The 19280-nt window shown below is 65.3% G+C and overlaps 1 protein-coding gene across 2 annotated transcripts; it reads left to right on the top strand.

Moving 5' to 3' along the window:
- Positions 1-29: 29 nt before the first annotated feature.
- On the top strand, positions 30-18425 carry IGHMBP2 (immunoglobulin mu DNA binding protein 2). 2 transcript variants are annotated; one of them, XM_016131730.2, is made up of 15 exons: positions 30-202; positions 1984-2153; positions 3884-4067; positions 4243-4340; positions 5970-6133; positions 6567-6767; positions 8059-8206; positions 9065-9239; positions 11414-11596; positions 11810-11928; positions 12413-12507; positions 13165-13288; positions 14159-14992; positions 16879-17051; positions 17361-18425. In XM_016131730.2, the coding sequence occupies exons 1-15, from the start codon at positions 117-119 to the stop codon at positions 17556-17558; spliced, it is 2952 nt and encodes a 983-aa protein (XP_015987216.2). In that variant the 5' UTR covers positions 30-116; the 3' UTR covers positions 17559-18425. The 2 variants fall into 2 exon arrangements, with proteins under 2 accessions (XP_015987216.2, XP_036076864.1); XM_036220971.1 differs by lacking the exon at positions 11414-11596.
- Positions 18426-19280: the final 855 nt, after the last annotated feature.

Genomic DNA, 19280 nt, shown 5'->3' on the forward strand with positions numbered 1-19280 from the left:
AAGCGGAAGCGGAAGCGGCACGAGCCTGGTGCGTCGACGCACCGGCCCGGCGGGGAACATCTTCATGCACGGCCGCCGGACGCCCGCAGCTCGGGGCCCGACGCTGAGCTGCAGCGATGTCCTCGGGGGCTGTGGAGAGCTTTGTGACCAAGCAGTTAGATCTGCTGGAACTCGAGAGGGACGCGGAGGTCGAGGAGCGCAGGTACGAACGCCACCCATACCCTCGGGGTCGGTCTGGCCGCTCCCCCAGCCCTGTTCCGCTCAGACCTGCGCAGAGCCTCCGGGAACTCCGCCTGGCCGGCTTCGGGAGGAGTTTGCTCTCCTGACCCCCCCGAGTCCGGACCGCGGTTCTGGAGGGGCTCGGCTGCCTCCTAAGGGGAACCTGGCCACCTCCCGTCCCGGGGCAGCCCGTCCAGGTTTTGGACCCCTAGGAAACCTGTTTTTTTCTCGACCTGAGATTCCCCCACCCCCTGAACTTTCACTCCTAGGCCCTGCCTCTGTCCCCCCAGTTCCATCCCCAGCGTGTTCCCAGCCCTCTTCCTCGTCGGTCCACTTTGTAAACGTTTGCATCTAGTCTTTGTCAGCCCCGAGTAAGACACAATGATTTGATAGACACGTGGACCCTGGGTATGAGCAAAGGGGTAGGACGCGTAAACAGTTCCCTTCAGGGTGACAGCCGCTACCTCGGTGAGTGCGGGAGAAAGTGCGGTGGAAGCATGGAGGAAGAACAGTTGACCCTGGGGAGGGTTAAGTTAAGGATGGCTTCAGGGAGGAGGTGGGGCCTTAGCACAGCTTGCAGAAAAATGAGTGAAGGTGGATGCGAGTCGGGCAGCATTCCCGGAAGAGATGTGGGGAGGAAGGCCCTGGCTGTGTGTAAGGACCGGGGCCAGGAGACAGCAGGCTTATTTCGGAACCAGAATATTCATTTGGCTGAAACGCTGCCAGCTAACACTTATCGAGGCTGTGAAAGCGCACCACGTACGTTAATTCCTTTAAACCTTGTGCCAGTTTCATGAAGTACCTTACTGTTATTCTCATTTTATGTCGAAGGCTGAGACAGAAAGCCTGCAAACTACCTGTAACTTGCCCTAGGTGATACAGATAGAGTCAGGCCCTGAGGTCAGGCAGTCTGATTGCAGTTTGCACTCAACTATCCATTGTACTACATACATCGATGGCGTTTGTTTGGGAGGTTTTGATCATGACAGCTCAGAGCTTTGCCCCCATACTGACTTAAGTAGAATCCCAGCTCCTTTATTTCTGGCTGCATGACTTTGCAGGTTACGTCTCTGAGCCTTAGTTACCTTATCTGCGAAATGGGGCCATTGTCACCGCACAGGTTTGCTGTGAGAATGAAGTGCCCTGCTAAAAGTCAGGTGCTCAGCACGGAATCATGTGCACAGTGCGCCCGTGAGAAGATAAGTGGGCGTCGGGGTGAGAAGGGCCTCGTAGTTTGTGTTGTAGTCCCGTGCAGAGGCTGGTCCTCGGTGCAGCCAAGCAGGTTGGGGGGAGGAGCGAATAGATTTGCATTTTTGGAGGATCACTCCGGTGCTGCTGCTGCCGACTGGAGGGGGAGAGCCCAGAGGTGAGGTGGTCAGGAGGGTCTGGTTAGTCGACGCTCAGTGGTATAGGCTTGAGCCAGGGCTCTGGAGGGGCGTGTGAGAGGCAGAGGTGGGTGCAGGCTTAAAATGGGAGGGGTCCGATGGGGCTTCATGGCACATGGGAACCAGCATGTGGGGAGAGAGCGGAGAAGGTGAAGGTGACCTAAGGTTCTTTCTTGGGTGACTAGGAGAAGGGCTGAGGTGTGACCTGCACTAGGGGAGGCAGGGGTGGCAGGGGGCAGGTCCAGAATGACGACGCTGGGTCATATTTAGCCTGTGCGCGCATCTTTGTCTTTCTCTTCCTTATACATTCCTCGTGCTTGGGCGGAAGTAAAAACTGGTGGAGTATGGATCTTGACGTTTCACGTTGGGTGTCTTCCAGGTCCTGGCAGGAAAACGTCTCCCTGAAAGAGCTCCAAACCCGGGGCGTCTGTTTGCTGAAGCTGCAGGTGTCCAGCCAGCGGACCGGGCTGTACGGACGGCTGCTGGTCACCTTCGAGCCCCGGAGATACGTGTCTGCGGGGGTGCTTCCCAGTAACAGCTTTGCTTCCGGTGTGTGCTTTCTGATGTTGGCACGTGACTGAATGTTGCTGGCTTCAGACTCTGAGTTGTGTTCTTATAAGGACTGGGTTACAAGTGGCCAGTCGACGTGGGTTGACCTGACCGGGGCTAGGGGGATCACAGGTGTGCCTTTTGGCCTGTCAGGATTAAAGGCGTAGGATTGAATGTCCATGCAGGTGGCTTATAAACTCTGAAAACAGAAAGGTAAAAATGTATATTCAGTTAATAAGCATTGTGGGGTGAACAACCTAAGAGATTGAGGACTAATTGATAAACAGGAAGTCGGAGGAAGTGGCATTTATGAGGAAAAGAAGCCAGCTGGAAATCTGACGTGTTGCTATAGCTATTGGTCAAATTCAGATGACTCGTTATTTTTCATCTTCAGAGGAGCAGTTTTAAGGGATACCTTAGAGATATAGATTTTAAAATGTGGGATCCTATTTCAGGGCACTCGTGGGGAAGCCACAGTAGGGTCGGGGGTCCCTGTGGCAGGCCCTGCACGTAGAACCTGACCTCTGTCCCGAGAGCATTGTTGCCACCTGATGTTTGCCTTTAAGAGTTGGGGAAGGGGACAAGAGAAAGAGGTTCAAGGTGCGATGGAAACGTGTCGCCCAGAGGAAAAACAGCCAGGGCTGGAAATGCGCCCGGGCGACGCGTGGCACACGTGTGTGGACGCGAGTGGAGTGCGGGCGTGGGAACAGCTGCGGGGCCCTGGCTTTCTCTCAGAGTGGATTCTGTCCGTCGGAGCTGTCCGCGTTCCGGAAGGGCCGCGTCCGCTGCGCTGCGGGCAGGTTGGCGTCCGGGCCCGGAGGCCGTCGCCTGGACTGAGTCTGTCCTCGTTTCCCGGCTTCGCCCCCTTCTGGGCTGGCCTCCTTCTCAGGCGCCACGTGGGAGCAGTCGCAGCCCCACATGCCCCCGGGGTCCGGGTCCGGCCAGAGCGGGGGCTCCTTCCCCAGGCGCCTAAGCCAAAGACTCGCTGCGTCCCGGGGGCTCCGATTCGGTCCCACACCACCGCCCCCGGACAGTCACCATGGCCAGCGCCATGCGAAGCACTGATTGGCGTGGGCCACGTGCTCCATCCCTGGTGTCAGGGGAGACCCCTCAGGGTCACCTGGCAGATGGGCGAATCACCGAACAGGTCTCACGGGAGGTGGGGAGAGCCGCGTGGAGCGGGCAGTGAACAACCGCCGTCCCTCCTTCATCAGTGCGCCACTTCCTTCTGGAACGTTCTCCCCAGATGTGCGCGTGGTCCCCGCTTCATCCAGGGCCCCCCGCTCACCCGTAGCCGCTCGGAGAGGCCGTTACTGCAAGCTGTTTCCACGGCGGCACCCCCAAATGTCTCCGTCCCCTCCCTGGTCTTCATCTGTCCTGAGAGCCCTCAACACTGGCGTCTGATAGATTGCGGCCTTTCTTTCTCTGATTCCTTCCCTGGGGGCCGGGACTGCTTTATTTCCAGTCAGACCAGTACCCAGGCCAGTGCCTGGCGCGGAGTAGGCACTTCAAGTGATTTATTGACTGTTATGTTTGTCTCAGGCAGTTAATTGATTTCAAGTCAATTTCCATGTTTGTTTTAGATGTTTAAAATTTTGTTTTTACTTCTACCGATTGCATTTCTAAAGAAAGTAACACACAATATCGGAGGCGTGCTGGAATTTATTGTATAAAACGATTTACATTTAACTGTGTTCAGTGTTTATGTAACCGAGTCTTTGTTTCTACAGGCGACATAGTGGGTCTGTATGACGAAGGCGGTCAGCTGGCCACTGGAGTCCTGACTCGGGTCGCCCAGAAGTCGGTCACGGTGGCCTTTGATGAGTCCCATGATTTCCAGCTGAGCTTGGACCAAGAGAAATCCTACCGACTACTGAAACTTGCCAATGACGTCACTTACAAGCGCCTGAAAAGGTGCGTGTGTCTGACTGCAAATTGCACGTGACGTTTTCCTTAAACACAGCTCCAGCCCGCATGCCCCTGTCCTGGGGGAGGAGGGGAGCCGCAGGCGGTGGTGGGGGGTCGGCGCCCCCGCACCGAGGGAGACTCCGGTTCCCACTAAACTCACTTCCGTCTCCTCCCCGGGCAGGGCGCTGGTCACCCTGAAGAAGTACCACTCCGGCCCCGCGTGCTCGCTCATCGAGGTCCTCTTTGGTGGCCGCGCCCCTAGCCCGGCCAGCGAGATACGTAAGAACTTTGGCTTTTTCTTTTCCGATTAAAGTCGCTGCAGAAAGTATCGAGGACAGCATGACCTTGGGCCGTTTTGGCAAGAGTTTGAGAACACACAGTCAGAAGAAAGCTGCCGCGTTTGTGTGTGTAAATGTCTGTGACCTGCATGGACAGGGCTCTCTCTGGTCCTCGGCAGCAGCGTTCCTCCCCCGGTTGGTGGGTCCGAAACGTTCTTTCTGAGGCCCCTGAGGCCGTGTTTTGAGCTGCAGAGGGATTTCTTCCCGCTCGGCACGCTGCGCTGATTTCGCGGTATGCTTCAGAGCGTTCTGTTTTTGGTTTGAAAACTCGTCTGGTTATTTCCTCAGCATTCTTCAGATTGAAGCCAGCGTACATCTGATTGTAAGGGCGATACGTGTTAACCGCAGAAAACTTGACAATATGCAGACAAACGGAAACAGTCACTCCGAAGCTGCCGTTTGGTTCGCTTCACTAGCATTTGCATGTATTTCTGGGCTTTTCCGCATCCACGTGGAGCGTTGGGTCCGTTTGACATGCAGACGTGTGAGCACGCACGGACACGCACACTCACACGTGCGCACACACACGCGCGTTCCCGAACACCCTCGTTTTCCGGAGGGCCGTGGCGCCGGCTCGAGTGGCTGCCCGTAACTCGTGCTGTGGGCGCGGCCCGTTTTCCCCGCCGGGCTCCCGTCCGTTCGCACCCGGGGCCGTCCCACAGCCGCCCTGTGTGGCCCCTGTGTGGCTACCCCCGGCGTCGCCTCGGCTTTAGGCGCGGGGACCGCGTGGTCTGTTTTCTAAAGGCGTGCACGTCTCCGTGAGGTTTTGTTCCTGCCACGTATCCGTGGAGAGGCCACTCCGTGCCGGAACCGGAGTCGGCAATGCACTCGCCACGCTTTAGGGAGCGTGGTGGGTCTTGACCGTGGCTGCTGTCTAAGGATGGAGGGATGGGCCGTGGAGCGGTGAGTGGCCCTGGACTGCGGGTCGGGGCGTGACCGCTTCCCAAGGGCGTCACAGCCCCACCCGTCCCGGTCCATGCCTCGTGCCCGCGGGTGTCACCGTGGGGCAGACGCTGCCGCGGCAGAGCCAGCTCCTGCCAGCGGTCCCGCACTGGGGGCGCAGAGCCCACGGAGCGACTCGTTAGTCCTGGTCGCGAAAGAGTCAGAGCAGTAGCCCAGTCCCGGAATTCGCGAGTAGTTCCTTTTTATCATTCGTTTTTGTCATTTTATGGGCACTCAGAAAGGGACGGTGTGGTAGAAGCAGATGTGTTCCAAGAAACGTCAACTCGAGAAAGGTCTGTCCTCCCGGGGCGTGCGCTGACGGACGTCGTCAGTGACGGCACAGCCTGGAGGTGCCTCGGGCGCTGCGGGCCACTGTGGCCGCAGGCGGCTGGGGACGATGTGTGACAGGGCGCCGTGGCCGTGGCCGGGAGACCGGCCCTCGAATCGGCCTCGGGCTGTGGTCCGTCGCCTGCCGATTCCTGTTCTGGACAAACCTTTTGGAAACACAGCGGGTTGATTTTGTGTTGACTGGTCCAGCGTCCTCCCTCCTCGGGCATGTCCCTCGGTGCCATCTGTGCGAGAGGGAGGCCAGGGCGGGGCTGGCCTGATGCTCCCGCGCCTCCCGCAGCACCGCCCGTGCTCAGCAACGCCTCCCTGGACGCCTCCCAGAAGGAAGCGGTTTCGTTCGCGCTGTCCCAGAAGGAGCTCGCCATCATCCACGGGCCGCCCGGCACCGGAAAGACCACCACCGTGGTGGAGATCATCGTCCAGGCCGTGAAACGGGGCTGCAAGGTGGGCAGGTGACTCCAGACGTCAGGACGCTCTCGGCATGTGCTGATGGAGGGTTGGTGGGTGCGTTTTGACCCCTGACAGCCGTGTGGGACGTGGGAGCATGCTCAGGAGCGCGGGCTGAGTCCCTGGGGAAGGCCCCCGTGCCGGCTCCCCGAGGCCGGAAGCCGTGGTCGTCGACCGGGCCACAGGCCGGGATCCGTCGGTCCTGCACCCTGCGGTCCTCGTGCCCCGAGTTCAGGCCCGTGCTGGGGGTGCGGGGGCGCGGAGGGGCCCGGGTCCCGTGGGCCCGGCCCCCGTCCCTACGGCTGTAGGGTCACACCTCGACGTCACCAGTCACACACACGCCACCCTGCTCTCCTTGCCTGCGAAGCTCTCTGTCTGTCTCAGTGTGAACTTAGGTTTGTCACTAAAACAGACGTCGCCGACCCCGCAGGTGCTGTGCTGCGCGCCGTCCAACACCGCCGTGGACAACCTGCTGGAGCGGCTGGCCCGCTGCGGGCTGCGGACGCTGCGCCTCGGCCACCCCGCCCGCCTCCTGGGCTCCGTCCAGCAGCACTGCCTCGACGAGGTCCTCGCGCGGGGCGACAGCGCCCCGATCATCGCAGACATCAGGAGGGACATCTATCAGGCCCTCGTACGTACCTCAGCCGCCGGTGGCTCCACCCGGGCAGGCTCCGCAGCGACCTGCCCCACGCCCCGTCCCCTGGCCTCGTCCCCTGTCCCCTGGCCTCGTCCCCTGTCCCCTGCCTTGTGCCCCTGCCCCCTGGCCTTGCCGACTCTGATGACTCCAAACGCGGTGCCACCCCCGTTGGTGGAGACGTGGAGTCGGCAAGTCTCAGGGCTCAGCCGTCTCCCGGGTGGTTTCACGAGCGGGTGACGGATTGTCTTAAAGGGAACGTTGCTCTCACGTACCCCTCGCGTCTGGTCAAGTCTGGGTGACGTCAGTAAGCAAAACAATAAAATAATGAAGCCTGAAGATAAAAAGTCAGAAAGCACTCAGCTCCCCAGTGTTTCGGTCTGTTTTCCATCATTTTTGTGAAAGGACCGGTGAGCGATGGCGATTTTAGGCGGCGCTTTCTCGTGCGGTCCAGGACTTCTGAGGTCTTTGGTTCCGCAGTTCACACGCTGGCCCTAATGTCCTCAAATGCCCTGCCACGTGTGCGGTCACCATGGACCGGCCTCACGGCGTCACAGGGCCAGTGCCGCGGTCGGCCTTTCCCGGTAGCCCGCAGAGGAGCGGGATGGCGAGGGGCTGCCGTCCTGGGGCCGGCGGGCGTGCGGGCAGGGCGAGCCCTGCATCTCCTGTTCCTGGTTCAGCCGGCGGTTTCAGGGTTGTCTTTCCTAAGCTTGGCACAGCAGGCCCCCCCTGCCGCGCCTGCCGGAGCCCTGTCCTCCGAAGCAGAAACCACAGGTAGGGAGGCCGGTTATGCGCAGTCTTGAGTGTAGAGTAACATGGGGTTTAGGTAAGCGTTTTGGGGGCAGAAGGAAATGGTTTTAACCTGGCAGTTGGAGTGTAACAGGTGGAGCGCATCCTCCCCGTCTGCGAGCTGCTGAGACCAGGTCCTGAGCTGGCCACCGCCTCTCCTCCCCTGAGCCGGCCCAGTGACCGCGGGGCGGGCTGGGCCCAACCCCCGTCTCCCCCGAGGTCTCAGTTAAAACGCCGCCTGCTGGGAGCGCCCGGGCTCCCATTGGTGCCGCCTCCGTGCGGGTGACGGTGGCATTCGGGCCAGGCAGGGTGCCGGGGGCTTAGTCACCTGTGTGTGTGTTGCTCCTTTAAGAAATGTTTTGACTTTTCAAGTGCCGTTTAAGGACTTACTGAGGTGAACCAACTCCTTGTAAATAAAAGCACTTTGTGAATCAAAAAGAGCTAAGTGCGTGTCGGGTTGTGTCAAAATGATGATTTTTTTTTTTGCTTTTCTTTGCAGGTGAAAAACACAAAGACCCAGGATAAGAGAGAGAAAAGCAACCTTCGGAACGAAATCAAGCTGCTGAGGAAAGAGCTGAAGGACAGGGAAGAGGCAGCCATGCTGGAGAGCCTCACGGCCGCAGACGTGGTCCTGGCCACAAACACGGGTGAGGAGGGCGGGGCCCGGTGGTGCTCCCCACGCCTTGGTGCTCCCCGTGCCCCGCGGTGCTCCCCGTGCCGTAGTTTGCTGGGAGACTGTGCAGCCTGGCCCTCGCTGTCGGGTAGAATTCACCAGCGAAGCCTCTGGGCCCGGGTCCCCTTCGTGGAGAGGTTTTTAACTGCAGGTGTAATTTCTTTCACTGAGCGGGACGTTCAGGTTCCTCCTGAGTGAACGTCCGTCTTTGACGGCTTCGTCCGCTTAGTCTGAGCTGTTGAATTTACAGCCATGGAGTTGTTCCTGGCATCCTCTCACTGTTTTGAAGACGGGGACAGGCTCGGGGCGGGCGGCTCGCCCAAGGCCCCACTGCCGTTTAGAGAGTCGTGCGGGGCCAGGTCTTGCCCGCACTTGAACCCGCGCTGCCCGGCTCTGTGCTCCAGGACGGGGGGTCTGGGGGGGGGTGTGGTGTCGTCAGACACGTGGAGGTTTTGTCTGTGAGTGAACGCTCAGCAGGAGATAGTTCTGTACGGCCAAGAAAACGCCTTAGGGGAGAATTAATTAAGTTCTAGATGCAGAAAATGATAAAGGAACAGTGTTTAGGGATGAGACAGCCTTCCAAGGACTTGGGCGCACAGCCCCAAGGGGGTGATGGATGTTGGTGATTGTCACGTTGGAGTGGCCCGTGGCCGGGGACATGCCCTTCACGTTAAACACGAGTGGGCAGGAGCCACAGGTCTGTATTCTGAGACGCGAGTTTATTACCTGCGGTCTTAACGCAGGGCTGGGTCGTGGAACAGCGGGCTCTCCCGGTGTGGTCGTGACCCAGCCAGTGCCTTCTGTGAAGGCTCACGGCCCCGATTTCCGCCAGGCGCCTCCGACGACGGCCCCCTGAAGCTGCTGCCCGACGGCTACTTCGACATAGTGGTCATCGACGAGTGTTCACAGGCCCTGGAGGCCAGCTGCTGGATCCCCCTGCTGAAGGCCAGAAAGTGCATCCTGGCTGGCGACCACAAGCAGCTGCCCCCCACCATAGTCTCTCACAAGTAAGAGCCCTCTGCTTGCGCGCCTGTCTCTGCCCCCCACACGCCACCCCTGTCGGGTCCCTCGAGGTCCAGCCCGGAAGCCCCAGGCCCCGCAGGCTGCCCCGGACGCGCTGCCCCGGGCCTGTCCGATTACAGCTCCTACCCCGCACTGCCGCACCTGCCCATTTACCCATCTGTCGCTCAGACTGTGACCTTGGGGTTGGGGGCCGTGTCGCGTTTGTCTTGCTGGCCCGAGAACCTGGCCGCGTGCTCCGTCCGTGTTGCGCGCCCCCAACGGGTCAGGCGGCCGGTGCGTGTGTCCATGCTGCGCGGCGTCCACGCCGGCCGCTTCCGCGGGCTGCGCCCACTGCCTCTGGGCTGCGCAGACGCACCCGCGGGCCCTTGGTAGAGGACACAGGGAGGGACTCGGCAAACGCAGCTCCGCCTGCCGCGGGGACACAGCGCTTCCTGGTGCGGTGGGCAGGCTCGGCCTCCGCGGGGAGGGGTCGCCGCCAGCGCCCGGCCCCGCGCCCCGCGCCCCACTCCCCTCGGTCACCGGCTGGCCTCGCTGGCCTCCGTCCTCGCCGACCGCAGTCTGGACCGCTCCGTCCCTGCCCTCCCTGACTTAGTTCTCCGCTCGGGTGCTCAGGTGCGCCCTCCGTGTGGCCTCCCGTGGCCGCCCGTCTCGGTGGCATCCCCGTCACCGTCAGGTCCCTCGCTGTGGCTCGCTCGGCACTTCCTGGCAGTCGCGTGTGTTCATCGCTTTACCCGCTTATCTTCCCAACCGGATCGCGAGTCCCGGAGGCCTGGGGTCTCCTCAGACGGACCGGCCTCTTGCAAGCTGGCTCCACAGTCTATGTCCGGGAGGGGACCCTAGAGGGCCGAGTCCCTGAGGGAGCAGGGTCCCGGAGCCGAGGGGCGTGGTGCAGGTCAGGCAGCCGCAGAGAGACAGGCGTCAGACATGGTCCTCGAGAGTGAGGACTTGGCAGGGAGACCTTGGGGTGGATGGGGGGCATGGGGCATGTGCGTCCCAGGGCCGTCCTGTGGGAGGCGTCCTCCCGGGGTGGGGTCTGCTCAGGAGTCTGCCGAGGGAGGGCGCAGTGGGTGTTCATTCTGGATTGTTCCCTGAGCAGGTCCCCAAGGGAAGTCTGAAAAGGGGTTTGTCCCTCAGGGAGGCTTTGTGTGGAGACAGTTTAGCTCTGTGCCCTCAGGGAGCGGGGACCTCATCGTGTCCCTGGAGAACGCGGGGCGGTCCGAGGCGATGTTGGGTGGCGTCGTGCCGGGCATTTCTGGGCTTGCGGCCGGGCCTGGCAGTCTCGCCACGCCCCGTCCTTGGCGGGAAGTGTTTTTAGCAGAGATCTCTACCTAGAAAGCTTAACTGCAGAGGTGCCGTGAGGCAGCAGAGGGAGCGCCCCTGACACAGTGAGGTCCTCGCCCCCGGGTTCGGTGTCGTCACCTCGGGGGGCACGGTGTGCCCTGGCGGTGAGGGGGGCCCGGAGGCCAGGCCGCCTGCCTTGGCCCTGGCCCTGTGGCCCTGGCCGAGCGGCCGTGGGCCGGCGGCGTAAGCTCTCTGCGTCTCGGCCCCTCCCGGCAGCCTCGCGGGCCACGGTGGGGGTCAGCGAGCGAGCGCAGGCCGGGCGCTGTCGTCAGCGCGCCCTGGGGTTCGCGGCTCGTCTGGACCGGCTCGCCCTTGCTGTGACAGAGCGCCACAGGCTCAAGCACCGCAGACCTGTTAGCATGCAGTCCGCAGCGCACGCGCCCGGAGCCCGTCTCGGGGGCGGCGGTCGCAGTGTGGGCAGGGCCGCGTCCCCGTCCCCGCCACGGGCTCCAGGCCCAGGCCCCGCCTGCCGTTTCCCGTGTCTTTAACCGGGCCCCCCCTCCGGACCCCCACGCTGCTTCAGCCCCGTCACCTGCTCCGACCCCGCGCCTCCGCCTTGCGGGCACCGTGGTCGTCCAGGCCCCGCTCCCCACCTCAGACCCTTCGCCCCGTCACATCTGCCAAGTTCCTCTTGTCACGTGCTCACAGGCCCCAGGGCTAGGATGTGGGCGGTTTTGGGGGCTGTCACTCAGTCGGCCACCCCCTCAACTTCAGCTGAGAACGGGGGGCAGGCGGGTGCTGAGGTTTGAGGGCGGCCGCCCTCTGGCTCCCGGTGCCAAGCCGGACGCGGTGACGCACGTTGTCCTCTTGGGCGCAGGGCCGCGCGGGCGGGGCTGTCGCTCAGCCTGATGGAGCGCCTGGCCGAGGCGCACGGCGCGGGCGCGGTGCGGACGCTGACCGTGCAGTACCGCATGCACCGGGCCATCATGCAGTGGGCCTCGCAGGCCCTGTACCACGGGCAGCTCACGGCGCACCCCTCTGTGGCCGGGCACCTCCTGCGGTGAGTGACCGGCCTCCCCTGCTCGGTTCCTCCGTGCCCACTGAGCCCGTGTCACTGAGAGATCCGAGACAGTTGGCTCTAAGCCTGGGTTCTGGAAGGGAGAAGGGCCGTGCCCTGGGGGGCCAGGGTGGGGGCTGCAGTCCTTGTTGCCCGTGGCTGGGCCCCCGCTTTCCCGTGGGAGGAGGGGAGACGTGGGTCTCTGCCTTTGTGCAGGGACCTCCCGGGAGTGGCCGCCACGGAGGAGACGGGCATCCCCCTGCTGCTCGTGGACACGGCCGGCTGCGGGCTGTTGGAGCAGGAGGGGGACGGCGACCAGTCCAAGGGGAACCCTGGTGAGCTCGCGGGGGCCCGCGTTTCTGGCCCGGGGGACCTCTCAACGCACAGGTCCCTCCACGCTGCTGGTTTTGGCGCGGAGCCGAGCTGCGGGGCGGTGGAGCTCAGCACTGAGCAGCTGTGGGAGGTCTGAGCTGGGGTCTCAAGGTCCCTGATGCTCAGGGAGAGCACGGTGTCTGGGGCAAGGCTCTGGGTCCGGAGCGGAGTGGCCCAGCCCTGCCTGGCGTGGCCGCAGGACGCGGTCCTCACCCGGCCTTTGGCACCAGTCCGCTCGGCCCCGCTCACACCACAGCCACCCGCAGGAGGCACGGCCACCCCCCGACCCAGCGCCCGTGTGCCGCCCTGGCCGCCTGCTGAATCTGGTGGCCCTTGGCTCAGCCTCCGGGCTCCCGGGGCGTGGGCGTGGCCCGGGGCCAGAGGCGCCTGAAACGGCATCGCGGGCGCTGGCGGTCGGCGCGGCGTCCCCGGTCTGTGTCCCTCCAGGGGAGGTGCGCCTCGTCAGTCTGCACGTCCAGGCCCTGGTGGATGCCGGTGTCCGGGCGAGCGACATCGCCGTCATCACGCCGTACAACCTCCAGGTGCGAGGGCCCTGCGTCTCCGTGTGCACGTCACTGGGACCCGACCGGCCCGAAGGGGCTGAGAGGATCAGGGCGAGTTCATTGGTTCTGGTGACCAGCGACCCCGCAGGCAGCCCCAGGGGCCCAGCTGGTCATTCGACGGCATCTTCCACGAGGGTCTCAGCTCTGACCCCTGCTGGTCTGGCTCAGGCTGTCCCCACCCCCGAGCCAGTCCCGTGGCAGGGACCTGGGGTGCTCACCTGTCCCTGGGGCGGGGCGGGCTCGGCTCCGCGGAACACCGCGACGCCGTCGCCGCGCGGAGTGCGGGAGGGGGCGGCGTCCCCTGGAGAAGGTGGAGGTGGCCGCAGGAGCAGGGCCAGCAGGCGGTCGCTCCTTTGCTCCCGTCTCTCTCCCTGCTTTCAGGGGCGGTGGTCCGCGGACCGGCTGCTGCCCCACCTGGCCTGCAGGCCCCACACAGGGCCGTCAGGCGCCGTGGGCGTCACGTCTGTCGAGGGGCCTGTCGTGTTCCCCGCGAGATGGGTGGTCGTGGGGGCTCCCTCCCCGTGAGGCTCCTCGGGGTTCCCGAGGGTTCTGCAGCCCGAGAGCCCCGCCGAGTCGAAGAGCAGGCGTCGTAGCCGCCCGGCCGGTGCTGAGGCCGCGGCCTTGCTTGGTGTTCAGGTGGACCTGCTGAGGCAGAGCCTCTCTCACAAGCTCCCCGAGCTGGAAATCAAGTCCGTCGATGGCTTCCAGGGCCGCGAGAAGGAGGCCGTGGTGCTGTCCTTCGTCAGATCCAACAGAAAGGGTACGGGGCGCCGCCAGGCCTGGGGCCCGTCAGTTCCCCGGGGCGCGGGCTGGATTCATGCTGGCGGCCACGCCGGCTGCTGGGCGTGTGGCCACAGGGCACTGGCTCTGTCCTCTGCGAGCCGGCCGCAAGCGCAAGGGACAGTGGGTGAGTGCGATGGGGCCGCGTGGGGACCCGCTAGGGGCGTCACCAACATCAGCGGCCTCTGAAGGCGTTCCCGGCACGGGGAGCGGCGTGGAGACTTAGAGGCACACGTGTGTGTTTGGGGGGCGGGCCGGGAGCGAGGGGGCCGGGCAGCCTGGACCCCCACAGCAGGTGGCGCCCTCCAAGCCCAGGGCTCGTCTCTGGCCTCGGTGCGGTTTCTGTGCCGTGGACTTGTGGGTGTTCCACTGGGTGAAAAGATCGTACCCAGAAACAGGTCTTAGTTAACGGGCTTTGTTAGCATTTTCAGTGGAAGGTCGAGGACGGCTGAGAGGGAGGTGACCCGTGGTGGGAGGAAGAAGGTCCCGTGCCGTCCCCGTGTGTCCGCTGCAGCCACGTTCACGGCCCCCGGGCTGGGCCGGGGCTGGGCTGGGGGCGGGGTTCGTACTCACTTGGAGAGGAGCCGCAGCCCCACAGCTTCCCAAGCACAAATCGGGGGCCGCGGGCCCGCCCCGAGAAGCAGTGGGAAGCCAGCAGGTGCCTGAGCAGCCTCGGCGTCACCTCGGTGCCTCAGGGCAGCGAGTCAGGCGGTGCCGGGGGGGTGGCAGGTGGGGCAGAGGGGCCATCGTGGAGCTGACCCTGCTCGGTCGTTGCTGGTCAGGGCGGGGGGCTGGCTTCCTTTTCCTCGCCTTAGACCTGCCCCTCTGCTCGCTCCTGCCTTGTTTTCAGGGGAGGTCGGCTTCCTGGCCGAGGACCGGAGGATCAACGTGGCCGTCACCCGCGCTCGGCGCCACGTGGCGCTGGTCTGCGATTCCCGCACTGTCAGCAGCCACGCCTTCCTGCAGACCCTGGTGGCCTACTTCACCGAGCACGCGGAGGTGCGCTCGGCCTTCGAGTACCTCGACGGCATCGTCCCCGAGAACTATTCCCACGGGGGGGCCCAGGGTCCGGGCTCTTCCGCGCCTGCCAGGAAGCCCGGAGGCGGGCAGCAGGAGGCAGCTGGGGCGGCGAGAGCCGCTGCCCGGCCGGCCCGGAGGACGGCGCGTGGGAAGCCGGTGGGTTCCGCGCCCCGTCCGCGGCCTGGCCTCGGCGGGGGCAGCGCAGACGGGGCGGAGGGCGGCGACGGCGCAGACCACCTCCGGACGGCGATAGCGGAGTTCCTGGCGAGCGAGCGGACGCAGCTGGAGTTTCCTGCCTCCCTGAACTCGCACGACAGGATGCGCGTCCACCAGCTGGCCGAGGAGCACGGGCTGAGGCACGGCAGCGCCGGGGAGGGCAGGGCCAGGTTCATCACGGTGAGCAAGAAGGCCCCGCCTGGTGCGCCGCCTCCCGCAGGCGCCGCCGGCCAAGCCCCTCCCCGGCCCGAGCCCCCCAGCCCCGCGCAGACGGAGCCCCCTGTCAGTGGGCAGAGCGGCGGGAGCCAGCTGGACCTGAGGGCGCTGCACCTGGAGAGGCTGGAACGGGCACGGGGCAGCCAGGAGCAGCCGGCCCCGGAGGGCCGGCGGGCTGCGGGCTCGGGGCTGCGGAAGCTGCCGGGAAAGAAGAAGAAAAAAGAAGCAAAAGGTAAGTCGGGCCGGGTGCTGAGGAGGGAGGGCAGCCGGGGTGGCCCCTGACCTGGTGGTGGCCCCTGACCTGGCGATGGACCCCTTGGGACCCGCCTGCCACCTGGGAGCGAGGACGTCCCCCCGCTGGTGCCGCCGTCCAGTGCCGTGGTCGCGCCTTAGGGTTACCTGCGGGGACTGAGCCCCGAGGGCGGTCACCGTGACCCTGCCGCCCGCAGAGCCTGTGCGCTCGCTGCAGGGAAGGCCTGGAGGGGCCTCGGGGGCAGGAGGGTCGGTCACAGACCTCGGCGGTAGCCACCCTGCTCCCTCCGACTCAGCCCGGCCAGGGCCGAGCTGTCGCGGCCCGCGCAGCGCTGGCCGTCCTCGGGGGAGCCGCGTGGCACCCTGCGCTCTGGCCTCCTGTCCTGCTCTGTGACAGAGTGTCCCCCACACAGAGCTCGAGGACCTGGGGACTTTGGGGTGAGCTCGTCACAGCCGTTTCCCGTGGCGAAGCCATGACGCCCCTGTCCGTGAACGCGTGGGCCGAGCTGCCCGGCGGCCTCCGTGGCTCTGGAAGCCGCCTCCAGGGCTGGCCGCAGCCGTCCTGCAGTGGGTGGCGAGCGGCCGCGGCGCCCGGGCTGCGTGCGGAGGACGCGGTGCACGCGGCAGCGGCGGTGCCGGGCGGGTGCGCGAGGAGGCCCTGGCTGTCCTGGGGGCAGGTGCGCGGTGCGCTCCGTTGAGGACGGTGTCCTGGGGAGACGGCGCCGTCTCGGGGGCGCTGAGCCACCAGCGTCTGAAGCGCCGCAGTCGGCCACCTTCAGAACCCCTGTCGCCCGACTCTGAACCCGCCTGTCTGGTCGGTCTGCACGCTCCGCGATCCCCGCGGCCGAGAAGCAGAGGCGGCGGGGGCGGGGGCCGCGGGCGAGTGACGGCCGGCGGTCCCGTGGCACAGGCGGCCCGTTCTCGCGCTTGCGGGATTCCGTTTGGGATTCGGGCCCATCGCCCTCTGCCCGGTCCCCGTGTGCCTGAGGACGCTCGCCACTGCCCAGAGCCCCCGAGCCCCTGGTACTGCTCCTGGGCACGTCTGTGCCGCCGCTCTCCTGACGTCTGGTGCCCGCCAGGCCGGAGTGTCCAGTGTGCTGGAGCTTGCTTAACCCTCTGCGCAGCCCGGTCTGCGGGGCGGGGGAGGGCTGCGTCCCCACGGGCAGGTGCCTGCCCAGAAGGTTTGAAATGGCTTTTGCAGGCCGCGGCGCTTGCAGGTGAATGGGGGGTGGGGGGCTCTGGGAGACCCGAGTGGTGTCAGAGTTGTCCCCGCGTCCCCCGCCGTGCCGACCATTCTGACCCGCCTGCCCGGCGCTGCGGCGGACCCGTCACAGAGCGTAACGAGAGCGGCGGCACCAGCACCTCCCGCCTGTGCCAGCGGCCAGGTCGTCGACACCGGTTTCCTGGGTCCCGCCTCCCCGTCACTTCCTGTGCACTTTGTCTCCGAACGTGTTACATGCAACAACTGCATGTTACAGTCACAGCCACGTGTAACTTTGTGTCTCTCCCACCCACGAGCCTTTTCCCGTAAGTTCAGAAGGTTCGCACGCATCGGGTTGTGGTCCTCTGGCGCCCCACGTGGCGGCTCATCTGACGGTTGCCCCAGTGTGGCAGTTTGCTTGGGGATTTTGCTTTTACAGTTGATGTGTTAAGGGGTGGACTTTTCAGAGGCGCTCCACACGCCGCCAGCCCCTCTGGGAGGCCCGTGTGCTCACACCTGCCACAGGGACCGGTTCCTGCACTGAGAGGGACGTGCACTGCGGCCGTGACCCTGGAAGCAGGAGGCCGGGGGCCCGCGCGGGCGCAGCGGGAGACCTCTCTGCTGGCTTCTTTGTTCTTCCCTTTGAGTGACACTTTCTCCCCTAGGACCTGTGGCCGCAGACCTGCCCCCCGAGGAGGACTTCGACGCCCTGGTCTCGGCAGTCGTCAAGGCCGATAACACGTGTGGCCTTGCGAAGTGTGCGGCCAGCGTGGCGACCCTGGGCCAGCTCTGCCAGCACTGCGGCCGCCGGTACTGCCCCAGCCACCGCCTGCCCGAGGTAGGCCGGCCCCCCGGGGCCCGGGCAGACGCGCTGCCGACGTGAACGGTACTGGTCGTGCGCGCCGAGTCCCTGAAAACAGACAGTGGTTTGTTTTGCACGCGTCAGGGCCGAGGCAAGCGTGGGGGTGAGGGGCAGGGTGCGGGTTCTCCAGCCTTCCCCGGGGAGCCTGGCGGTGAAGGACCCCCGCGCGGGAGGAGGAGGGGCCCCCGAGAGCTCAGGCTGGGCCTTCACGGTCCCTGAGCCGTGACGGGCAGAACTGCAGGGCCCTGTCTGCACCCGGCCCAGCTCTGACTGTCACGTCCCCAGGTCCACGGCTGTGGGGAGAGAGCGCGCGCCCACGCCCGGCAGAGAATCAGCCGGGAAGGGGTCCTGTACTCCGGCAGTGGGGCCAAGGACAGGTCCCTGGACCCAGCCAAGAGGGCCCAGCTCCAGAGGAGGCTGGATAAGAAGCTGGACCAGCTGACCAGCCAGAGGAAGAGCAGGAGGCAGGAGAAGGAGCCGTGACGGCCGGGCCTCCGCACGCGCCGAGCACGCGGGTGGGCACGGGCAGCGCCGGCCCCAGGGTGCTTTCCGTTCTTGGTGGCTGCTGCTGGTGACAGTGCGCGACCAAAGCCACGCTGTCTCCACCAGGGCCGGGCGGGCGAGGGGCCCCTGGCAGGAAGGGCTGGCTTTCGGTCCCCGGCGACAGGCCTCTCGGAGGCGGCAGACGGAGCGAGCGCCAGGGCCCAGGCAGCGCCCGTCGGCCTTTCCCCGGGCGTGCCGTGGGCTGGGCCGGGGCACCGCGTCCCCTTGCTCGTCCCCGCCCAGGGCCGCGTCCCAGCCCCTCCCTGCCCTCCCAGTCAAAACCGAAATTTCAGCATTTGAACTTGGGGTGCTGCCGTGAGGTGAAGGAACCCTCTGTTCCCCTGGAACTGGGCACGAGCACATCCCCACTGTCCGGCCCGGCCAGCTCTCAGAGAACCCACGAACGCGCCCAGAGCGGCGTCCGCGTGTGCCCATGGCCGGCCCGCCCCACCTCGCGCGGGGGCTGCGACCTCACCGAGGCCACGTCCGTCTTCCGTTCCCCGGAAGCTGCGGAGACCCCGCCCTGACGCCCCTGGCCGCCCCCGGCTCCCGGGAGCCCCGGGCTCATGCCTGGCTGCGGCTCCCGACGGCGCCCCGGCCCGCGGCAGCCCGTCCCCCGTCTGCGGCTGGGAACGGGGCGGCGGCTGTCCCCAGCCTCGGTGTCGCCGGCCCTCGCACACGCCCCTTGTGTCCTCGCGACTGTTCCAGTCAAGAGAACCTCAGATGATGTGTCACTTTAGCCTCAGGGTTTTGTTTCTGAGAGAGATAAGTTATTTAAAAATTAAATAAAAATGCGTGCACACCGACCACAGTGCGTCATGTGTCTAAAACAAGCCTCACCCCCCCCCGGCCCCCATTTTGCTGAGGTGGTTGGGGGCCCAGGACGAGTGACTCGTGCTCAGCACTCAGGCGTCCGGGGCGTTAGTGAGGCTGAGAGGCGGGCCCACGGCCGCTGCCGGGTGGTCCCGTCCTGGCAGCAGGTGACGAGCAGGGGGGTCACCACCTGCTTCGCTGGACTTCACCGCCTGGACTGAGTCCGGAACGGGAAGGCTTAGAGGCGTACGAGTACGGAGCCTTGGGAGGGAGACGAGGCGGGCTCGGCGGGAGTGTGCGTCGGGGGCTGGGGGTCGGCTGTGGCTCTCTCCGTCTCCCCCTGTCAGCCAAGGTCAGACCCAGCCCCTCTCGCTGTGCCCGGTGACCCCTCATGGGCCTCGCACCTGCTCACCTGCGGCCCCCAGGGTGGGCTTCAGGGCGTCCGGGTTTTTGGCTCCAACTCCCTCGGCCCCGCGCCCCCCGTGCCCGGCCCGCACCTTTCCCCTGTGCTGTTCGTGCCAGTGCTGGGCCACCCGTCGTGGGGCCCCTGTCACTGCCCAGGCCTGAGGTCCACTCTGTGCCGTTGTGGCCCCTTGTCCTGCTTGCTCGGACACCGTCCCGGCTTGCCCTGGCAAGGGACTCGAGGCCTGACTTGTCCAGGAAGGGGCGGGGGCCCGTGGCCTCGCGCGAGAAGCGCCCCCGGGAAGGGCCCAGGCGGCGACGTGCGCCAGCGCAGAGGCCGGGGCGCGTGCAGCAGGGCCCAGAGCGTCGCCGACGGTCGGTCAGCGCTGTTCCCGCTCCTTCGGGGACCCGCGGCCTCGGCTAGGGGTCGGCAGGTGACGGCAGCGC

This window comes from Rousettus aegyptiacus, unplaced genomic scaffold (assembly GCF_014176215.1).
Source record: "Rousettus aegyptiacus isolate mRouAeg1 unplaced genomic scaffold, mRouAeg1.p scaffold_m13_p_5, whole genome shotgun sequence".
In the NCBI taxonomy this organism is placed as follows: domain Eukaryota; kingdom Metazoa; phylum Chordata; class Mammalia; order Chiroptera; family Pteropodidae; genus Rousettus; species Rousettus aegyptiacus.